General features: G+C 40.2%; 1 protein-coding gene across 1 annotated transcript in view; it reads right to left on the bottom strand.

Moving 5' to 3' along the window:
• Positions 1-16150, bottom strand: part of LCLAT1 (lysocardiolipin acyltransferase 1) — a 66176-nt gene that overhangs the window by 42795 nt on the left and 7231 nt on the right. Inside the window, exon 3 of the mRNA XM_009995272.1 lies at positions 8113-8259. Coding sequence (XP_009993574.1) covers positions 8113-8259 — 147 coding nt within the window. The remainder of the gene's footprint in view (positions 1-8112; positions 8260-16150) is intronic.

The raw sequence follows: 16150 nt of genomic DNA on the forward strand, positions 1-16150 counted from the left end.
GGAGGAACGTGACACCTGAAGGTGTCAGGAGGGGTGAACTTGGCCAGTGGACTTGGATTTTGTGGCCAGTGGACTCTGATTTGCTGCCAGTGGACTCTGATTATGCAGCTTTGGAAGACCCTGGCTCGTGTCTCTGTGAGAAGCCCGTGCTAGAGCAGCTTGCTCCAGACGTCATGGGAAGGACTCATGAAGGAGAGGTTCATGGAGGACCCTCTCCTATGGGAGGGGCCCTGTGGGGAAGCAGGGGAGGACTGTCAGGAATCCTTCTTCCTGAGGAGGATGGCACAGCAAGAACCACCAGCCTGTGAACTGACTCTAAAACCCATCCCCATCCCCCTGGACTAGGGGGAAGGAGGGAGAAAAACATGGAACACAGCAATTTGGGCCGGTGAAGAAGGGAGGGGTGGGAATAAAGTATGTAAGCAGTGCTCTTTTTGTTGTCTGTGTCCTGTGTGTATTTGATCAGTGGGAAATTAAATTATTATTTTTTCCCCAAGCTGAGTCTGTTTTGCTCAGGACCTTAATCGGTGAAGAACCCTCTTTGTCCTTTGTCTCAACCCAAGAGCTTTATCCTCCTCATCCCAGAGTGTGTGTGTGGGGGGGGGGGGGAGGGGAGCTGAGTGAACGGCCATGGGACTATTTCTTTGTTGTGTTAGACCCAAACCATGACAGGACCACTACCTCTGTGATGGCAAAACTTGCAAAGTGAGTCATAAGCAAGATTTGGAATTGCCAAAAAGGCAAGAGTAATCTGGTAATTAATAAATGCTCTATTACCTCAACAGCATGAACTATTTTCTAACAAATTACACTAATCACCAACAGTGTTCCTGTAAAATTACACAAGAACTCCCGCCCAGAGACTGTGACAATTCAAGTAAAATGCTTTAAATTAATGTATAACAAAGTTTTAAGCTACTGCACTACTTCTTTTACAGGACAGAGTAAGCATCATCTTAATTTTCTGCATATCAGAATTTGGAACATTGGCAATTCATAAATCCAGTCAATTAAAGCTCTGAGAGACAAGTACCCTAAGTGTTGACACAAAGCTAAGAAGTCAACAAAAATAATACATCTAAGTCTTAAGCATCTCAAACTGTACAGTTACTGAGCACTCAAAAATCTGCCCTGTATGTCTGCTTACTTTGTTTCAGAGAGAGCATGAAAACCATTTCCCTGGTATTTGCAAAACACTCCTACTTACATTGCAAGAAAATCAAAACATAAATGGTGGGCAGTTTTGTTTCCTGAACAACACCTTATTGATGCTGCAAAAGGGGTTTAAGACCTCCACTTCCCATTGCCCTGAAATAATCATCTTCAAACCTCCTCCAAGTGCACCTCCCTGTACTGGGAAAGAACTTACTGTAAACATATGTAAAGCATCTTCTAAATTTCCCCTTACTACAATGCCTTTCTAAAAACACGTGAAGAGCTGAACACTAGCACATCGGCCAACACTATTCAGCTATTTCCTGGTGTTTGCATACCTGTCTTGCCTCTGGACAGTAAGTTTTATGTAACAGAGATTGTTTCCTCCCCCTGTTGCATGACCTCAGTGTAATGGGATTTTAAAACTAGAAAATCGTTCACAGCTATTACAATGATCATCGGTATCTGGAAAAATCTCCCTCTTTCCTTCCTAACAATGACCAAGCCACAAGTCTTCATGCATTAACATTCATTATCAGAAGTCCGGAAGGTCAAATTATTTTGATGCTATCTTGAAAGCAAGAGCAAGATAGCATCTTTCAGATGCAGAAATCTTTCACTTACAAAAAAAAAGAAAGAATAATGCCCTTCCTCGTCTCCTGTTATTCTCAGTTTCTTACTTGCTATTACTTATGAACAAAGGCACTGACTGCTATCTTACCCAATCCAAGCACTTTGGTGCCTACTGCTGTTGGGATCCCTGTGTGAAACACCTGTCAAAACCTTCAGGGGGAAATTCAGAGTAGGTTCCTGCACAGTGCTGGAGTCAACGAAAAGCAGAAAATGCAAAGTTCCCTCTTGTATGAAACCCAGAGGTCAGAAAATTGATCCAGAAAATCAGAAACCCATTTTTATACCCAAGGGAATTCACAAAAAAACACCTGCTTAAAAATCCCTTAATACAGCAGGCTACACTGTCAGTGCTGCAAAACATTCCAGTTGCTCTCTCACATGAAGAGCAATTCCACTACCTTGCCTTGCTGGCCTATCTTTCCTAAAAGGGATGTAACCATCCATGACAACATTCCAGTCATGTGAGCTATACCACCATGTCTCACTGATTGCAAATCTCTAGTTCTTCCTGTTTATTCCCCATGCTGTGTGCATTAGTGCCACAAACATTTCAGAGACAGAAAAATACTAGCATGCTGTCCCACAAGTGCTGAGCCACAACACCTAGGCACCTCTCTAGCAAGCCCAGTTGTATCTCCATCCCCCTTTGAATCTGGTTTAAAGCTCTCTGGATGAGCCCTGGTAACTCTTGTCCTCTTGTTGTCCCGAGGCTCATTTCCAATGGACCTGGTTTTATCCCCTACCCACTTCAAACCTAGTTTAAAGCCCTCTCAACGAGCCCCGCTAACTTGCAGCCAAGAATCCTTCTTCTCCATGTTCAAAGTTCTACACTATTTTTTGTTAGCAGACCCGGTGCCATGTAAACATCTCCATGATCAAAAAACCCAAAGCTCATCCAATGGCACCAGTCTCTAAGCCATTTGTTACCAGCTGTGTTTTCCTAATCCACTTCCTGCCACTGAAGGAACTGTGGAAAAGACTACCTGTGCAAGCATTTGGCCCAGTTCTCTTTCATTGTCCTAGGACTTGTCCTGGCAACCTCATCAGTGCCCACCTTCATGTGCACTAGTGGGAAGTAATCAAAGGGCCACAGCAGGCCTGGGAGTTTCTTGGTAACATCGCTAACCCGGAGCCTCAGGGAGGCAGCAGACCTTCCCAGGGGTTCGGGCTGATCAGCATATGGGGCCCTCTGTTCCCTTCAAAAGAGAATTTCCCACAACAATTACCTTCCTTTTATTTTTAACAAAGGCAGTCCTAACGCATGGGGCTACCTGCAACTCCCGGGACAGACTTTTGTCAGTAACCTTAGTTACCTGGTTTTCCAGTTTCAGGGCTACATGCCTATTCTGTAAGGGCAACTGTGAAGGTGGGGGAGGCCAGGACGGGATTCACCTGCTGCCCTGAGCAGGGACCAGCTTCCAGTTCCCTCTCTTCTCTCAGATCTTCTGCTTCTGCCTGGTGACAAGAGGGCAGGGGAGCCCCTGCTTCTCCTGGAGCCTTCATCTTGAAGCTTTGCCTCAAGGATCCTCAGGATTCCCAAACCTTCCAGACCATAGAAGCAGTCAGGAGTGAGGAATACTTTACACTGATTGAACTAGATTGGTTTTAAAGATCAGTTAAGGAAACTGGACATCTACAAATCCATGGACCCCCGATGGGATACACCCATGTGTGCTGAGGGAGCTGGTAGAAGTCATCACTAGACAGCTCTCCACTGTCTTTGAAAACTCCTGGAAACCCGGAGAGGTGTCTGAGGACTGGAGGAAAGCTAATGTTTTTCCAGTCTCCCATAACACCCTTGTGGATAACTCAGGAAGTGTGAGTTAGAAGAGCAGACAGTGAGATGGATCGAGAATTGGCTAAACAATAGAGCCCACAGGGTTGTGATGAACAATACAGAGTCCAGTTGGAGACTAGTGGTGTTCCCCAGCAGTTAATACTGGGCCCAGTCTTATTCAACATCTTCATCAATTACCTGGATGAGGGATAGCATGTTTCCTCAGCAAGTTTGCTGATGATATGAAGCTGGAAGGATTGGCTGATACACCTGAAGGCTGTGCAGCCATTCAGAGAGAACACGAGAGCTGGAGAACTCAGCAAAGAGCAAACTAATGAGGTTCAGCAAGAAGAAGTTTAGAGTCCAGCACCTAAGGAGAAAAAACACCATGCACCAGTACAGATTACAGGTTGACCTGCTACAAAGCAGCCCTATGGAGAAGGACCTTGGGGTCCTGGTGGACAATAAGTTATCCATAGAACACTGATGTGCCCTTGTGGCCAAGAGAGCCAGTAGTATCCTGGGATGCTTTAAGAAGAGTGTGGCCAGCAGGTCAAGGGAGATTCTCCTCCCCTTCTCCTCTGCCTCCAGACCACATCTGGAGTATCATGTCCAGTTTTGGGCTCCCCAGTTCAAGAGGGACAGGGATATGCTGGAAAGTCTAATGGAGGACTAAAATATGATTAAGAGACAGGAACATCGGTCATATAAGGAAAAGCTAAGAGACCTGGGGCTGTTTAGCCTTCAGAAAAGAAGACTGAGAGGGGACCTTACTAATGTATTTAAATATCTGAAGGCTGGGTGCCAAGTATGGGCCAGTCTCTTTTCAGTGGTGCCTTGACGAGGGGAAACAGCATCATGCTACAACAGACAGTTGGTAGCAGACAGTGAAACAATACATGAGTACTCCAAAAATCTGTTTTAAAATTATTTTTTTTTTAAATCCTCACTTACATATTAGTGGTTTGCATAGAAAGCATAACACCTATATTGTCTGATATTTAATATTTTTAAGAAAAAGTTAAGCATTTTTTCTTATTTGTGCTACTTTCAAAGTATCACATGCTAAATTGACTTCTAACAGAGCTTTTGAACAATACATTTTTGCATTATCAAAATTCATCACATTTACTAGAAAAGAGAAAATTCCAAATGCAATTCATTATTAACTTCTAGATGAAATATCATGTGTGATTCAAAGCTAATTAAGCTCCAGAGTAGTTTGAGGAAAAAAATCCCAAACAATAGCTGAGCAAAGGGCAGCCTCAAAAAGTAGATATTTTTATTCAAAACTAGAGATTTTTAACCCAAAAAGCTAGGGCAGGCACCACAGGTATTTAGTATGTCAGGGCTTTCAGCACAGCATGCAGCAGTCTGTGAGTTAACACATACTGGTGAGGATGAGCACATGGTGCCTCTTGCCAAGAGAGTAGCAAGAGATTTGTTGAGGTACTGTCACAGGGACAGAAACACAAGGAAAAAGGAGAAGCTGGAGTGAAGGCAAGACCATGTATAGCGATGCAAACATAAATCCAGAGGAAATGAGGCTTTAACAGGCTCAAAGCAACACAGCAACTTTTTTGCTTGTTATTGCTTTCTGAAATATTACTACAAAGAGCCTTGTAAGGAACACCAAGAAAAACAAAAGAACAAGCAAAATGGTGTATTATATTCCAGCTTTCCAGAAGCATTAGACTTATGGTTGCTCTGTTTACTTCAGGGCTACAGAAAGTCTGGCTATATGGTTATCTGCTGAGGGCTTCTTTTTAAGCAATTACAATAAAATACCTTGATGCACTTAGCTTTAACCTTGAAGTACTCCAGAGTGAAATGATGACCAACCTATCAGAAATAAGTATATAATTATTACCTCAGACCCAATATATCCAGTCTGCAAATACACTGTCCAGGGTTCACAACATTACTATTTTAAGAATATATCATAGCATCTTCCACTGCAAAGTACTTCACCAACTTGAAGTCAGGCAGTGGCCAATACATAAAAATAGTCATATTTAGATTTCTTTGAAGTGTTTCAGTGTCAAATATCTGAAAATGTTATACAATCTCCTACAAAGGAGTAAATCTAACAACGTCATGCAGCCATTGAGAGGATAAAAAAGTGACAGCAGTGCAGAGCTGCAGAGCAATTCTGCTTTTCAATGAAGTACAAGCAGAATCTTGTTTCTCATTATAAGCACCAGAAGAGTTTTGTTGTCAGAAGTACTTAGCAGTTTTTGGAATTGGGTCAGAAAACAAAAGCCATTGCCTTTATTTTTGCAAAATGTTCCCTATGATATTGAGTGATGATTCAGAACAAAATTCCAGTTTATTCCTTATTCTAAAAGATGGAACACGAGGTTGCAATATATCATTAAAAGTTTTCTGCAAATCATTTTACAAACATTACACAAATTACATTATTATGTTCTATCATTCTGATATGGCATAAACTTATTGCTTGGTCAGGATTAGCTCGTCGAGGGATTTTGCTGTCTGCTATATTTTAAAATATCTGAGCTAACGTTTCCTCTAAAGGCAGTTAGATAGGGATAGCTGTTTACTTTCACAGAAAAAGGCTCTGATTTTGCGTCTCTCTGGACATCCTACTCTGCACAAAAATAATACCAAGGCGGCATTCATTACTGTTAGAAAGCTAGAGTGCTAAACACCAGACAGTATAACATGTCAGAAGCCAGCAGGCCTGCCCGTTGAAGCAGTGCTCTATCACCTATCCCTGCCCATCAGTCTGTCCTTCCCACTGTGCTGCCCTCCCTTCTCGGCTGGCTCAACAAACCAGAGGGAAACAGTCACCACTGTGGCTTAAACTGACTTCAGAAAAAGTGCAGACATCCATTTGACACTGCAAGATTAAAGAGGACAGCTTACACACATGTATGAGGAAGGAAAACCACAACATAAATACCTTTTTCTAAAAAAAAAAAAAAAAAAAAAGTCAAAATTCTATGTTCAGAACTGCAATTAAGAGAATTTTTTAGTATTAAGTGAGGAACCTTTGCTGCATAAATTTCTCAGTTTCTCAATGGTATCAACTGCATATACTTAAATTTAGTCTAAGTCATTTATAGAAGTTACAACAGCTGAGAAAAAACCCTGTGTTTCCTTAAGTAGCTCTGCATTCAGGTGTGATCATCATCATCATATGCCTTTGGGATACTGCAGCACATGTGTTAACTATAGCTGTTTTGGTCCTCAGCTAACTCTTCTTTTTTAAAACTGCAGTAGGAAACTTCCTCAGTTCTTTAAAACCTGTTGTCTCTGAGGGATTAGAAATTATACATAATTTATGGAATAAATTACAAACAAGCCAATTATTTCAATATTCTTGAGATGGAAACACCTGTTCAGAAAGAGAGTAGGAGCAATCCAAGGAAGGGTCTCCTGACTCCGTGTATGAGATTAAGATTTAGGAGAAGACAATTGTTCCTGAATTCCAAGAAAAAAAAAATTAAAGTGAGGTAATTTCCATCCTTCTTTGTAATTTTAAATACAAAATAACTAATTCAATAAGAATACCATGTGAAGTAGTCCCAAAAATGCACAATGAGTTTATCCTCTTTTAGTAAGACTGATCAAGTGATGACAATTCTTTACAGCAGGATAGCATCTGAATACTATACAGATCAATTTTTAAGGATATCAGGGATACAGAATTAAAAATAGCAATATCTATTAGTTACTTTAATACTGTGTCTGGTACTTACTGACATTGAAATAAAGAATGATTTGAGAATATCTGCAATGGAAAATATAGCAATCTTTTAAATAAAATATAAAAGTTTAATTATAATTTATTTTCTATTTAAAGATTATGCTTATCAAATCATGCTGCAGGTATGAAGAACTACAAAGCATTCACATAATGTTTTACTAGCAATTCAGTTGTCTTCAGTTGTCACTGGTTAGCAGCTTGCTACTGATGTCATGAGATACCTATGTTCAGCTGGATATTTTATTAAGAATTAATGCTACAAGATGTAATTAATTAAATTTACTCTTATGATAATGCCAACACTTGTTTTAGGGAGATAATGTTCTTAGAGAGGCAGATACAGACTGCTTGCATGGCCTATGGAACAAGTATCTGCATTTTCTCCTGATAAAATAGCAGGCAAGAAATCTGATAGAATCATTAGTTCTCCTCTTCAATCACTCTTCCGTACGTCTGAAACAATTTCGCAGTGTTTGCCCCGGTAACATGGAAAATAGGAACATGCAAGCGATTTAATCCAGGTCTTGTAACCTACTTTTCCTAATGCAATGTACATACAGCACTGACAAATAGAAATCCATTTCAATAATTAGCTGCTTTGAAATGCAACAGTTATTCCAGGAGGACTGGCAAAGCCTCTCAAGGGAACCAAATGCCTCTCAAATGAATCAGAACAGATGGTCATTAACTATAGTTTCTACTGTTACTGAGAACCCAGTCTTACTCCTGCCTTCAACTTTTTTTAAATACTTCCATAAGTAACAAAGGTTTTCCACATTGAATATTCTATGAGAAGATGACAAATGCAGCCTACCTGTAAGATCAGTTCCTTCCGGAAAGATGAGGAGTTGTAGTGGTTCCTTAATGTCACAGAAATAATCCAGCATTTTTTCAAAGTGACTCTTGTCATTTTCCCACTTTCTTCGAATGAAAACAAAGGCAGCAACCTGCATCGCCCAGCCTAATTTTAAAAAACACCTTTAGTAACATTTCACTCTTGTACTTCCACAGTGTCTGTTATTCCAAAATATTTTATAAATCATGTCAGACACCTATCCTCACCTCTGATTAAGAGCACTTAAGTTACCTCATAAAAGGAGTTTTAGATAGGAAGCAAAAGAATGCATAATCAAAATAAATCAAAATACATTTGGAATAGCTAAAGTTTTTGAAAACTCAAATTACCAGACTTAGAAAAGTTTTCTGAAGAGCAAGAATAAAGTCCATGCTGTCACAAAGTGAAGTATTTAAAATCATGGCTTCCTTAATCACTGCAACACTGATTTGCTCAAGGGAAGGTGCTGCCCTTAAGGAAAAATATCTCAGCATGCATTGCAGGATAAAAGAAAGTTGCATTATATACAGATAGTTGCCCTTAGTAGTGCAAGTTGCATTGAGCAGAGGGCTTTATTACATATACCTTCTTAAAATTTTAATATAGGAAATACAATGTTGTTCTTTATATTTGATGATATAAAAATTCAATGTGTATTTATTTGTTTGTATTAATATAAAAAGCAACTGTGAAGACTTACATCCTGACATCAAAATGACAAAGTAATGCAGTTAAATAAACAAAACTGCTGCTGAGCCTGCAGCTCAGGGATCACATGCTGGTTGATGGAGGTAATTCTTCCCCTCTACTCTGCTCTTGCAAGACCCCACCTGGAATAATGTGTCCAGTTCTGGAGCCCCCAACATAAAAGGGACATAGAGCTCCTTGAGCAAGTCCAGAGGAGGGTGACAAAAAAATGATCAGAGGACTGGAGCACCTCCCCTGTGAAGACAGGCTGAGGAAGTTGGGGCTGTTCAGTTTGGAAGAGTCTCTGATGTGACCTTATAGCAGCTTTATAATAACTGAAGGAGGCCTACAAGAAAGCTGGGGCAGGACTTCTTGCATGGGAATGTAGCGAGAGGACAAGGGGCAATGGTTTAAAACTTGAAGAGGGGAGATTTAGATTAGATACTAGGAGGAAATCCTTTACTATGAGGGTGGTAAGGCACTGGAACAGGTTGCCCAGGGAGGCTGTGGAAGCCCCCTGCCCGGCAGTACTCAAGGCCAGGTTGGATGGGGCTCTAAGCAACATGATCTAGTGGGAGGTGTCCCTGCCCATGCAACCCTAACCTTTCTATGATTTCTATTACTTCTGTGTCGTTATCTTAAATAAACATTTCTGGCTTTTTGGCACTATTTTCTATACAGTATGTCATAGAATATTCTAAGTTCTGGCCAGTAGTTCAGACAGCAGGACAAAAAATCAGGGCTCCAGTTCTACCAGATGCCCATGATGCTTCCTTCTTAAACAGGGCTCAGAGGAGCATGACATTGCCTTACCACTGTACTTAGCTAGCTCGTACCTCATCGGAAAACCTGCAGATGGATACCCCACATCAAAGAGAAAACATCACAGCTTCCTGTTCTCCTCTTTGCTTACCACAGCTCTCAAAAGTATGTTTTTCCTTTTCTTGTAACTTAGAGCATGTTATTCCTGCTCTTTATTTTAGCTCTTCTTTATGGAGATTCCTTTCTGTTCTGCTCATGGCAATAATTTGCAAGGGGCATATGCTAGAAAATAACTTTTTAAACTCACCATTTTATATAAACTTCATAAATCACTCAGCCTGGATCATCTATTGACAAGGCTGCACAATCTCCTTTGTATTGGATAGGAGTGCTAATTGTATTGGTAAAGATTTGTAACCTATATCACAAGGTAGACACTTTTTATTTTTAAACTGACTAAAAGATGAAACATGCATAACTAACATGTCTTCTGCAAGCTAGACTTAATGACTCTTAGATACTCAGATACTGAGTGATACACAGATAACTGAATACTTCAAGTGGTTATATGGATCAAGAAATGAAAAGTCCAGAATGCAGTCTCAGCAAACCTTTTCGAATTTGCACACTCTACTTGTTTAAAACCCTCTGTAAACAGAACTAAACTTTGACCACAACATTTTATGAGTATCTCTGTACTTACCACATTCCCATATCTCCAGTGTCAAGAAGTATCAGTACAGCTTTATTAATAGAGGCTATCCCAGGCTTAAACAAATAATTTGAAGTAGAAATAAAGGTCAACTTTAAAATAACTTAGAAATAACTCAGATAGTTTAGCTATGCCTTCTTCTGGCATTTAATCATCTCCTACTGTTACAATACATTTCACCACAATGGTGGAAAAACATCATTTTAAATTGAACCAATCAAGGCTTCATATGTGTTAGAGAACATCTTTTCATACAAAATGCTGCCAGATAACAAATGGTGCCAAAATATTTGTTTCCTCTAGAAGATACATGGAAATGGTATGAAGTTGCATCAAGGGAAGTTCAGACTGGACAATGGAAAAGGTTCTTCACTGAAAGGGTTTTTGGTAACTGGAACAGGCTTCCCTAGAAAGCGGTCATGGCACCAAGCCTGTCAAGAGTTCAAGGAACATCTGGATGATGTTCTTAGTGATATGGTTTAGTTTTAGGTAGTCCTATAAAGACTAGGGAATTGGACTTGATGATCCCTCTGTGTCCCTTCAAACCTGAGATTTTCTGATTCTTTGATACCTCCTCTGAGAAAAACTCCCTCTAAGCAGAAACAGATGCCTGATACCATACCATTTACAACTCAGATTTAGATACTCCATGGGACAGAGTAAAAGCACATCAAGAAACTTAGGAAAGTTGTGGTTTTGGTGTTTTCCAACCATTCTTACCTCTCAGCCCAGGCCTTTTGGAAGCTTTATCTACCTTAAACACTATATCTAAATTAGTTTATGCAAACCCTATAGTGTACTAAACCATTTTATTGTGTGGTATCATACATCAAGCCTAAATTATTCAGTCCTTGTGTTCTCATTGCAGCAGAGTCTGTAGGTAGAAAGAAGGGAAACAAGAAGCAAAATAAATGCTCACTTGGGAAGCTTGTTGACACTTCACCAGGTCAGCAGCTCCTTAGTAAGAGTGAGTTTGGTCCACCTCAGAGAGGGAACATGGAAAAAACCTTGCTGTCAGATCCCACCCTCTACCCTACATTTCTCCATGCAGCACAAGGCTTTAAATTACATGCAAACTTGCACATAAATTATTTCTAGCCATCTTTAACAGCACTGTGAACATCAAATTACAAACACATTTGGTTACTAAGAAAGCTGCTACTTGGGTGACTGATGTTCTACCTGATTAAACTGCCTTAAAGCAGTTACTCTTATCATGCAGTCCCAAGTGCTGGTGTTATATACAAACCACGAAAAATTAAACAGAGGCAGTAATGTAATGACAGTAGGGTATCAGGGAGGAAGAAGACTGACAGGGAAGGGAGTTGGGAGGCATCCAGTTTTTAAATAAACAAGAGGTTTAATTTTATAACCTTTTCAGTAGATAACATCCAGTGTTCTGGAAGAACATTTCTGTCTTCAAGTGTACATCTAATTAGATAAAACAGTCCTGACTGCTCAAATAAGAACAGATTCTCTAACAGCCAGATGACTAACAGCAAAGGACCCAGTTTTTCCTCCCCACTTACCCCAGACCAGCACACTGCAGCAAACTATTTTACCATCTAGGAAAGTGGAATAATTTTCCACATTTGTTCAGTTTTAAGGCCTCCAGTGAAAGGCAACAAAGATATAAATTACCGCTTGAATCAAAACCCTGGTCCATGCCCTGATGGGGAGAAATGCCCACTCTTCACATGTCTCAGACAGAAGAGGAAACCCAGTACAGGCATGCAGACACATGCCTTTGACAATGGTAAAGCAGCTCTCACTTTGATTGCCATTCCACAGTGTGTCTGATATGTGCTCCTGGAATAACAACATGTAACAAGTCCAAGGCACAATCCAAATGGAAATGCCTGAAGAAACAAGACAGATTCAGAAACGCAATGGGCAAAATGAAAGGTTTTGCTAATCAGCAGAATTTATCAAGAAGCAGCAGAAGGAAATACCTTCTCATGTGCAGTCTGCAGTAAGACATGCAGTAAATTACTGTTAAATTTAAGTCAACATATTGTCCAAGAGAAGTAATTATATTTTGCTCTTTTGCACAACATTTTTGGTCATCTAAAAGCTCTGAGGCAACAGGAATTTTCCTAGCAAAGGCAGCATTTACTTGACTGGGGAAAAATGGTTGTCTTTTAATCTGCAGATTCTTGATAAATCGTTATTTACAGAAACAGAGCAGACAAACACTGAAGTTAAAGGAATCATAACAATGCAACTCTACTTCTTTGCTAAAATATTTTTATTTTAATAGATAGCATTTCTGATAACTAACATTGCCTGGAAAAGGATACAAAAAGCAACATGCTGCGCAGCTCTTGTTCAAAATTACAGAACGGCAGCACAAAAAAACCTACTAGGTAGATTAGCTAGCCACATGGATCTTGCTATTGAAGTAAAGACATGTACTGTACCTAAGAATTTCCTTACTGACTAGGGGATATAGCAAATTATAGCTTATTTAGGTTGAGAATTCGCAGCATTGTATTAAAAAATGTTAGATTTTTAAACTATAAGAATCTCCACTTCTGCTTTCCTATAAGAGACTGAACTGATGCTTCTGAACCCAACTGTGGGTTGCTTTAGAACTGCCTCAACATTGTGCTGAAGCATCCCACAAGGCTTCTGTATGCAGGATATAAAGCAAACCACAAGGCTTGAGCAAACTTTGAATGCAGGCTTGCTGCTATGGCTTAATAATAACATACCTTGCTAGATAGGATGTGCTGGGCCTGTTAGCCACAGTATGCACCTGGTGTGCATCCTCTCAGAGTGCATTTGCTCAAGACAAGAGGTAAAGGCCAGTCACAGTAAAGAAGACTTGCAGAATATGAAGGCAAGTTCTGAGAGACCCCTCTGCTGCCCTGCAGAGACACCCCCCTCACCCCCCAAGTGACCCAGCACATGCAAGCCAGAGGGAGGAGATAATGCAAATCGGTTCCAGGGATATCTACACCTATTTGGAAAAGAGGCAGAGACATCAATCAGAAAAGGAGCTACTGTGTACACCAACGATCTTCCCCTCCGACTACAGTAGCCGAACCTTGAGGACAGTGCTTGGATCCATGGGGGTGACTATCCTGTCTCTTGTAATCCTCCGAATTTCTGCTACTTTCTTGACTTTCCTTTTCTCCTCCTATCCTATCTGCACCTACAGTTGTTGTTGTGTAACTTTAATACAGTTTGGTGTGTATGTCACGTTTGACCTTGTATGTGTCTTAATTTCATCACTGGTGAAATTCAAATCTCCCTCAATCTGAAAATGGCTCAAGACATCTCCACACCCCAAAATCTTTCAAAAGAAAATAACACCTGAAGCTCATATTTCTTCAGCATATTTTCATTGCAAAGGTAATTGAGAAGTAAGAAGGTACTAAGGTGGCAATGAACAGAAAAGAGGTGAGTTATGCAAAAAATGTCTTTGTTTGGTTTTGTATCACAATTTTATGTACGCTGTCATAAGCATCTCGGAAATTAGATAACCCAAAAAATATCACATTGCTGTAGGACAAAATGGCTGATACTGAAACCAAACGCACACATCACGAAAATGGTCTCTACGTATTCACTATAGCAATGCAGCAGAATAGCTAATACCAGTAAACTACCCCTATCCCCACCCAATTCAATAAGTGATCCAAAACCACAGAAACAAGTAGTAAAGTAGAAAGTCTAACACTGGGATTTCCTTATATTAATTTATCTTCCTTCTTTTCTTCCACTGCATTATTCGCTGGTTTTTCATATTAAAAATTCTCTGGGTCAAAAATAAAACTGCTATTTAGTGTGCCTGTATTCAGCAGGGTCCTGGATAAGGGCTTCTGAGGCAACTGTGAAGCAGACATCTAGGCTTAATAAGAGGTATCACTCAGAAGCATATGATCAAACTGTATAAAAATAATATGGTTCATTAACAGTTTGTTATTCCAAGTGTTTTGCTGCATAAAATATCCACAAGGGAATAACCATGCAATTCTGGATGTTCCTTCTTCAAAAGATGGGTGAATAGTAAAAAGATGTCACTACACAGAAAATAACAGAGGAAGCCAAGGAATAAAGTTAGTATGTGTACACTGCTAAGTCCTCATCAGTACAGGCTGCCAAAGAGATTTCTGCAAATTCAATTAGAATGATCCATTTTACTGTGTTTGTTAGATAGGTTACGTCTAATAATCCAAAGCAAATTTAAAAAAAAATAAATTCAATGTTATGTAATGCTTTGAGCACCTAAATTGGTAAAATAAAGAAATGCTTCTTGAAACAATCTGCTCCTGGCAAGTTGTTGGTTTTTTTTATCCATGCTCATTTCCAACAATGTAGTTAATAGGAGTATAATGAATTGAACTACTAGCATCTGATTTGCTGAATTCTTTGAACAAATTACAAAACTAGCTAAGAGATAAAATTCACAAATACAGATTCACAGTAGCACTCCAAATTTTATAGTGACATATCTGATTCAGCCTATTTAGTCCTTAGATTGAATCTATTTGTAAGGTATCTATTTAACACTGGTATGCTTTCACTATTGCCTTGCCACATCAGTCTCTGACCATTACATTTGCTTTTAATTTTTTAATGCTCAAGTTCAGTTTATGTTCAGACTCTATCTTTTGTACATGTCTACACTACTTTGACAGAATATAGTACGTATGCAAACCTAAACCTTTTTTCTTACTAAAACAACTTCAGTGGACAAACAGCAATGTTAGAAACACAGAATTTTAAGGCAACTGAAAAAAAAAAGAAAAATATTCTGATCTTGCTTTGATGAGTTTTAGCTATAGTTCTAGTCATCTATTTCCAGGCTTAAGAAGTTGTCTTCAAGGTACTCCAGGAGTCTCCTGGATTGCGCACAACTTGCCATTTTACTTTTCCAGCAGATGTCGGGGTGGCTGAAACCCCCAGCAGGCTAAGAGCCTGTGAGAGAGATGACTCCTGGAGCTGGCATAAGAATGCTTAATTCCCCTTGATCAGGTGACCTGTAGTAGTTGATGAGTTTTAGCTATAGTTCTAGTCATCTATTTCCAGGCTTAAGAAGTTGTCTTCAAGGTACTCCAGGAGTCTCCTGGATTGCGCACAACTTGCCATTTTACTTTTCCAGCAGATGTCGGGGTGGCTGAAACCCCCAGCAGGCTAAGAGCCTGTGAGAGAGATGACTCCTGGAGCTGGCATAAGAATGCTTAATTCCCCTTGATCAGGTGACCTGTAGTAGACACCAACCACAAGGTTCCCATTGTTGCTTCAGTTCCTAATTCTTACCCATATCTTCTGAACAGCCTTTAGCCAATAGCCACACTCCAGTCATAGGAATCACCCACCAAGCTTCCATAAATGTCATAGCCTTCCAGCAACACAGCAGCTTCAAACTCCTTCTGTTTGTTTCCCATGCAGTGTACGTTCATGTAAAGGCACTTCAGATGGGCTGTTGGCCCTGTCATCTTTTTAGAGGAGCATCCCTTGAGGTGTTTTGTGGGTGTTTTCCCTGTTGGCTCTTGAGGCATGGTAGAGCTTCTGGTTTTCAAAAATACCAGCACTCTGTCCTGCAGGTTCTAAGCTACTACACCCAGGCACCTCTCTAGCAAGACCAGTTACATGCTCATCCTCCCTTGGATCTGTGAGCTCTGCTAACTCTTGCCCATTTGTCACCCCATGGCGCATCTATAATGAGCCTGGTTTTATCCACTTCCCCCTTCAAACCTAGTTTAAAGCCCTCTGAATGAGCCCTGACAACTCCTGGTTGAGAATCCGTTGCCCTCTTGGTGACAGTTCCCCTCCATCTTTGCCCAGTAGGCCTGGTGCCATGTAAACATCCCCATTGTCAAAGAACCCAAAATTCCACCAATGGCA

This window comes from Chaetura pelagica, unplaced genomic scaffold (genome assembly GCF_000747805.2).
Source record: "Chaetura pelagica isolate M959 unplaced genomic scaffold, ChaPel_1.0 scaffold194, whole genome shotgun sequence".
Classification (NCBI taxonomy): Eukaryota; Metazoa; Chordata; class Aves; order Apodiformes; family Apodidae; genus Chaetura; species Chaetura pelagica.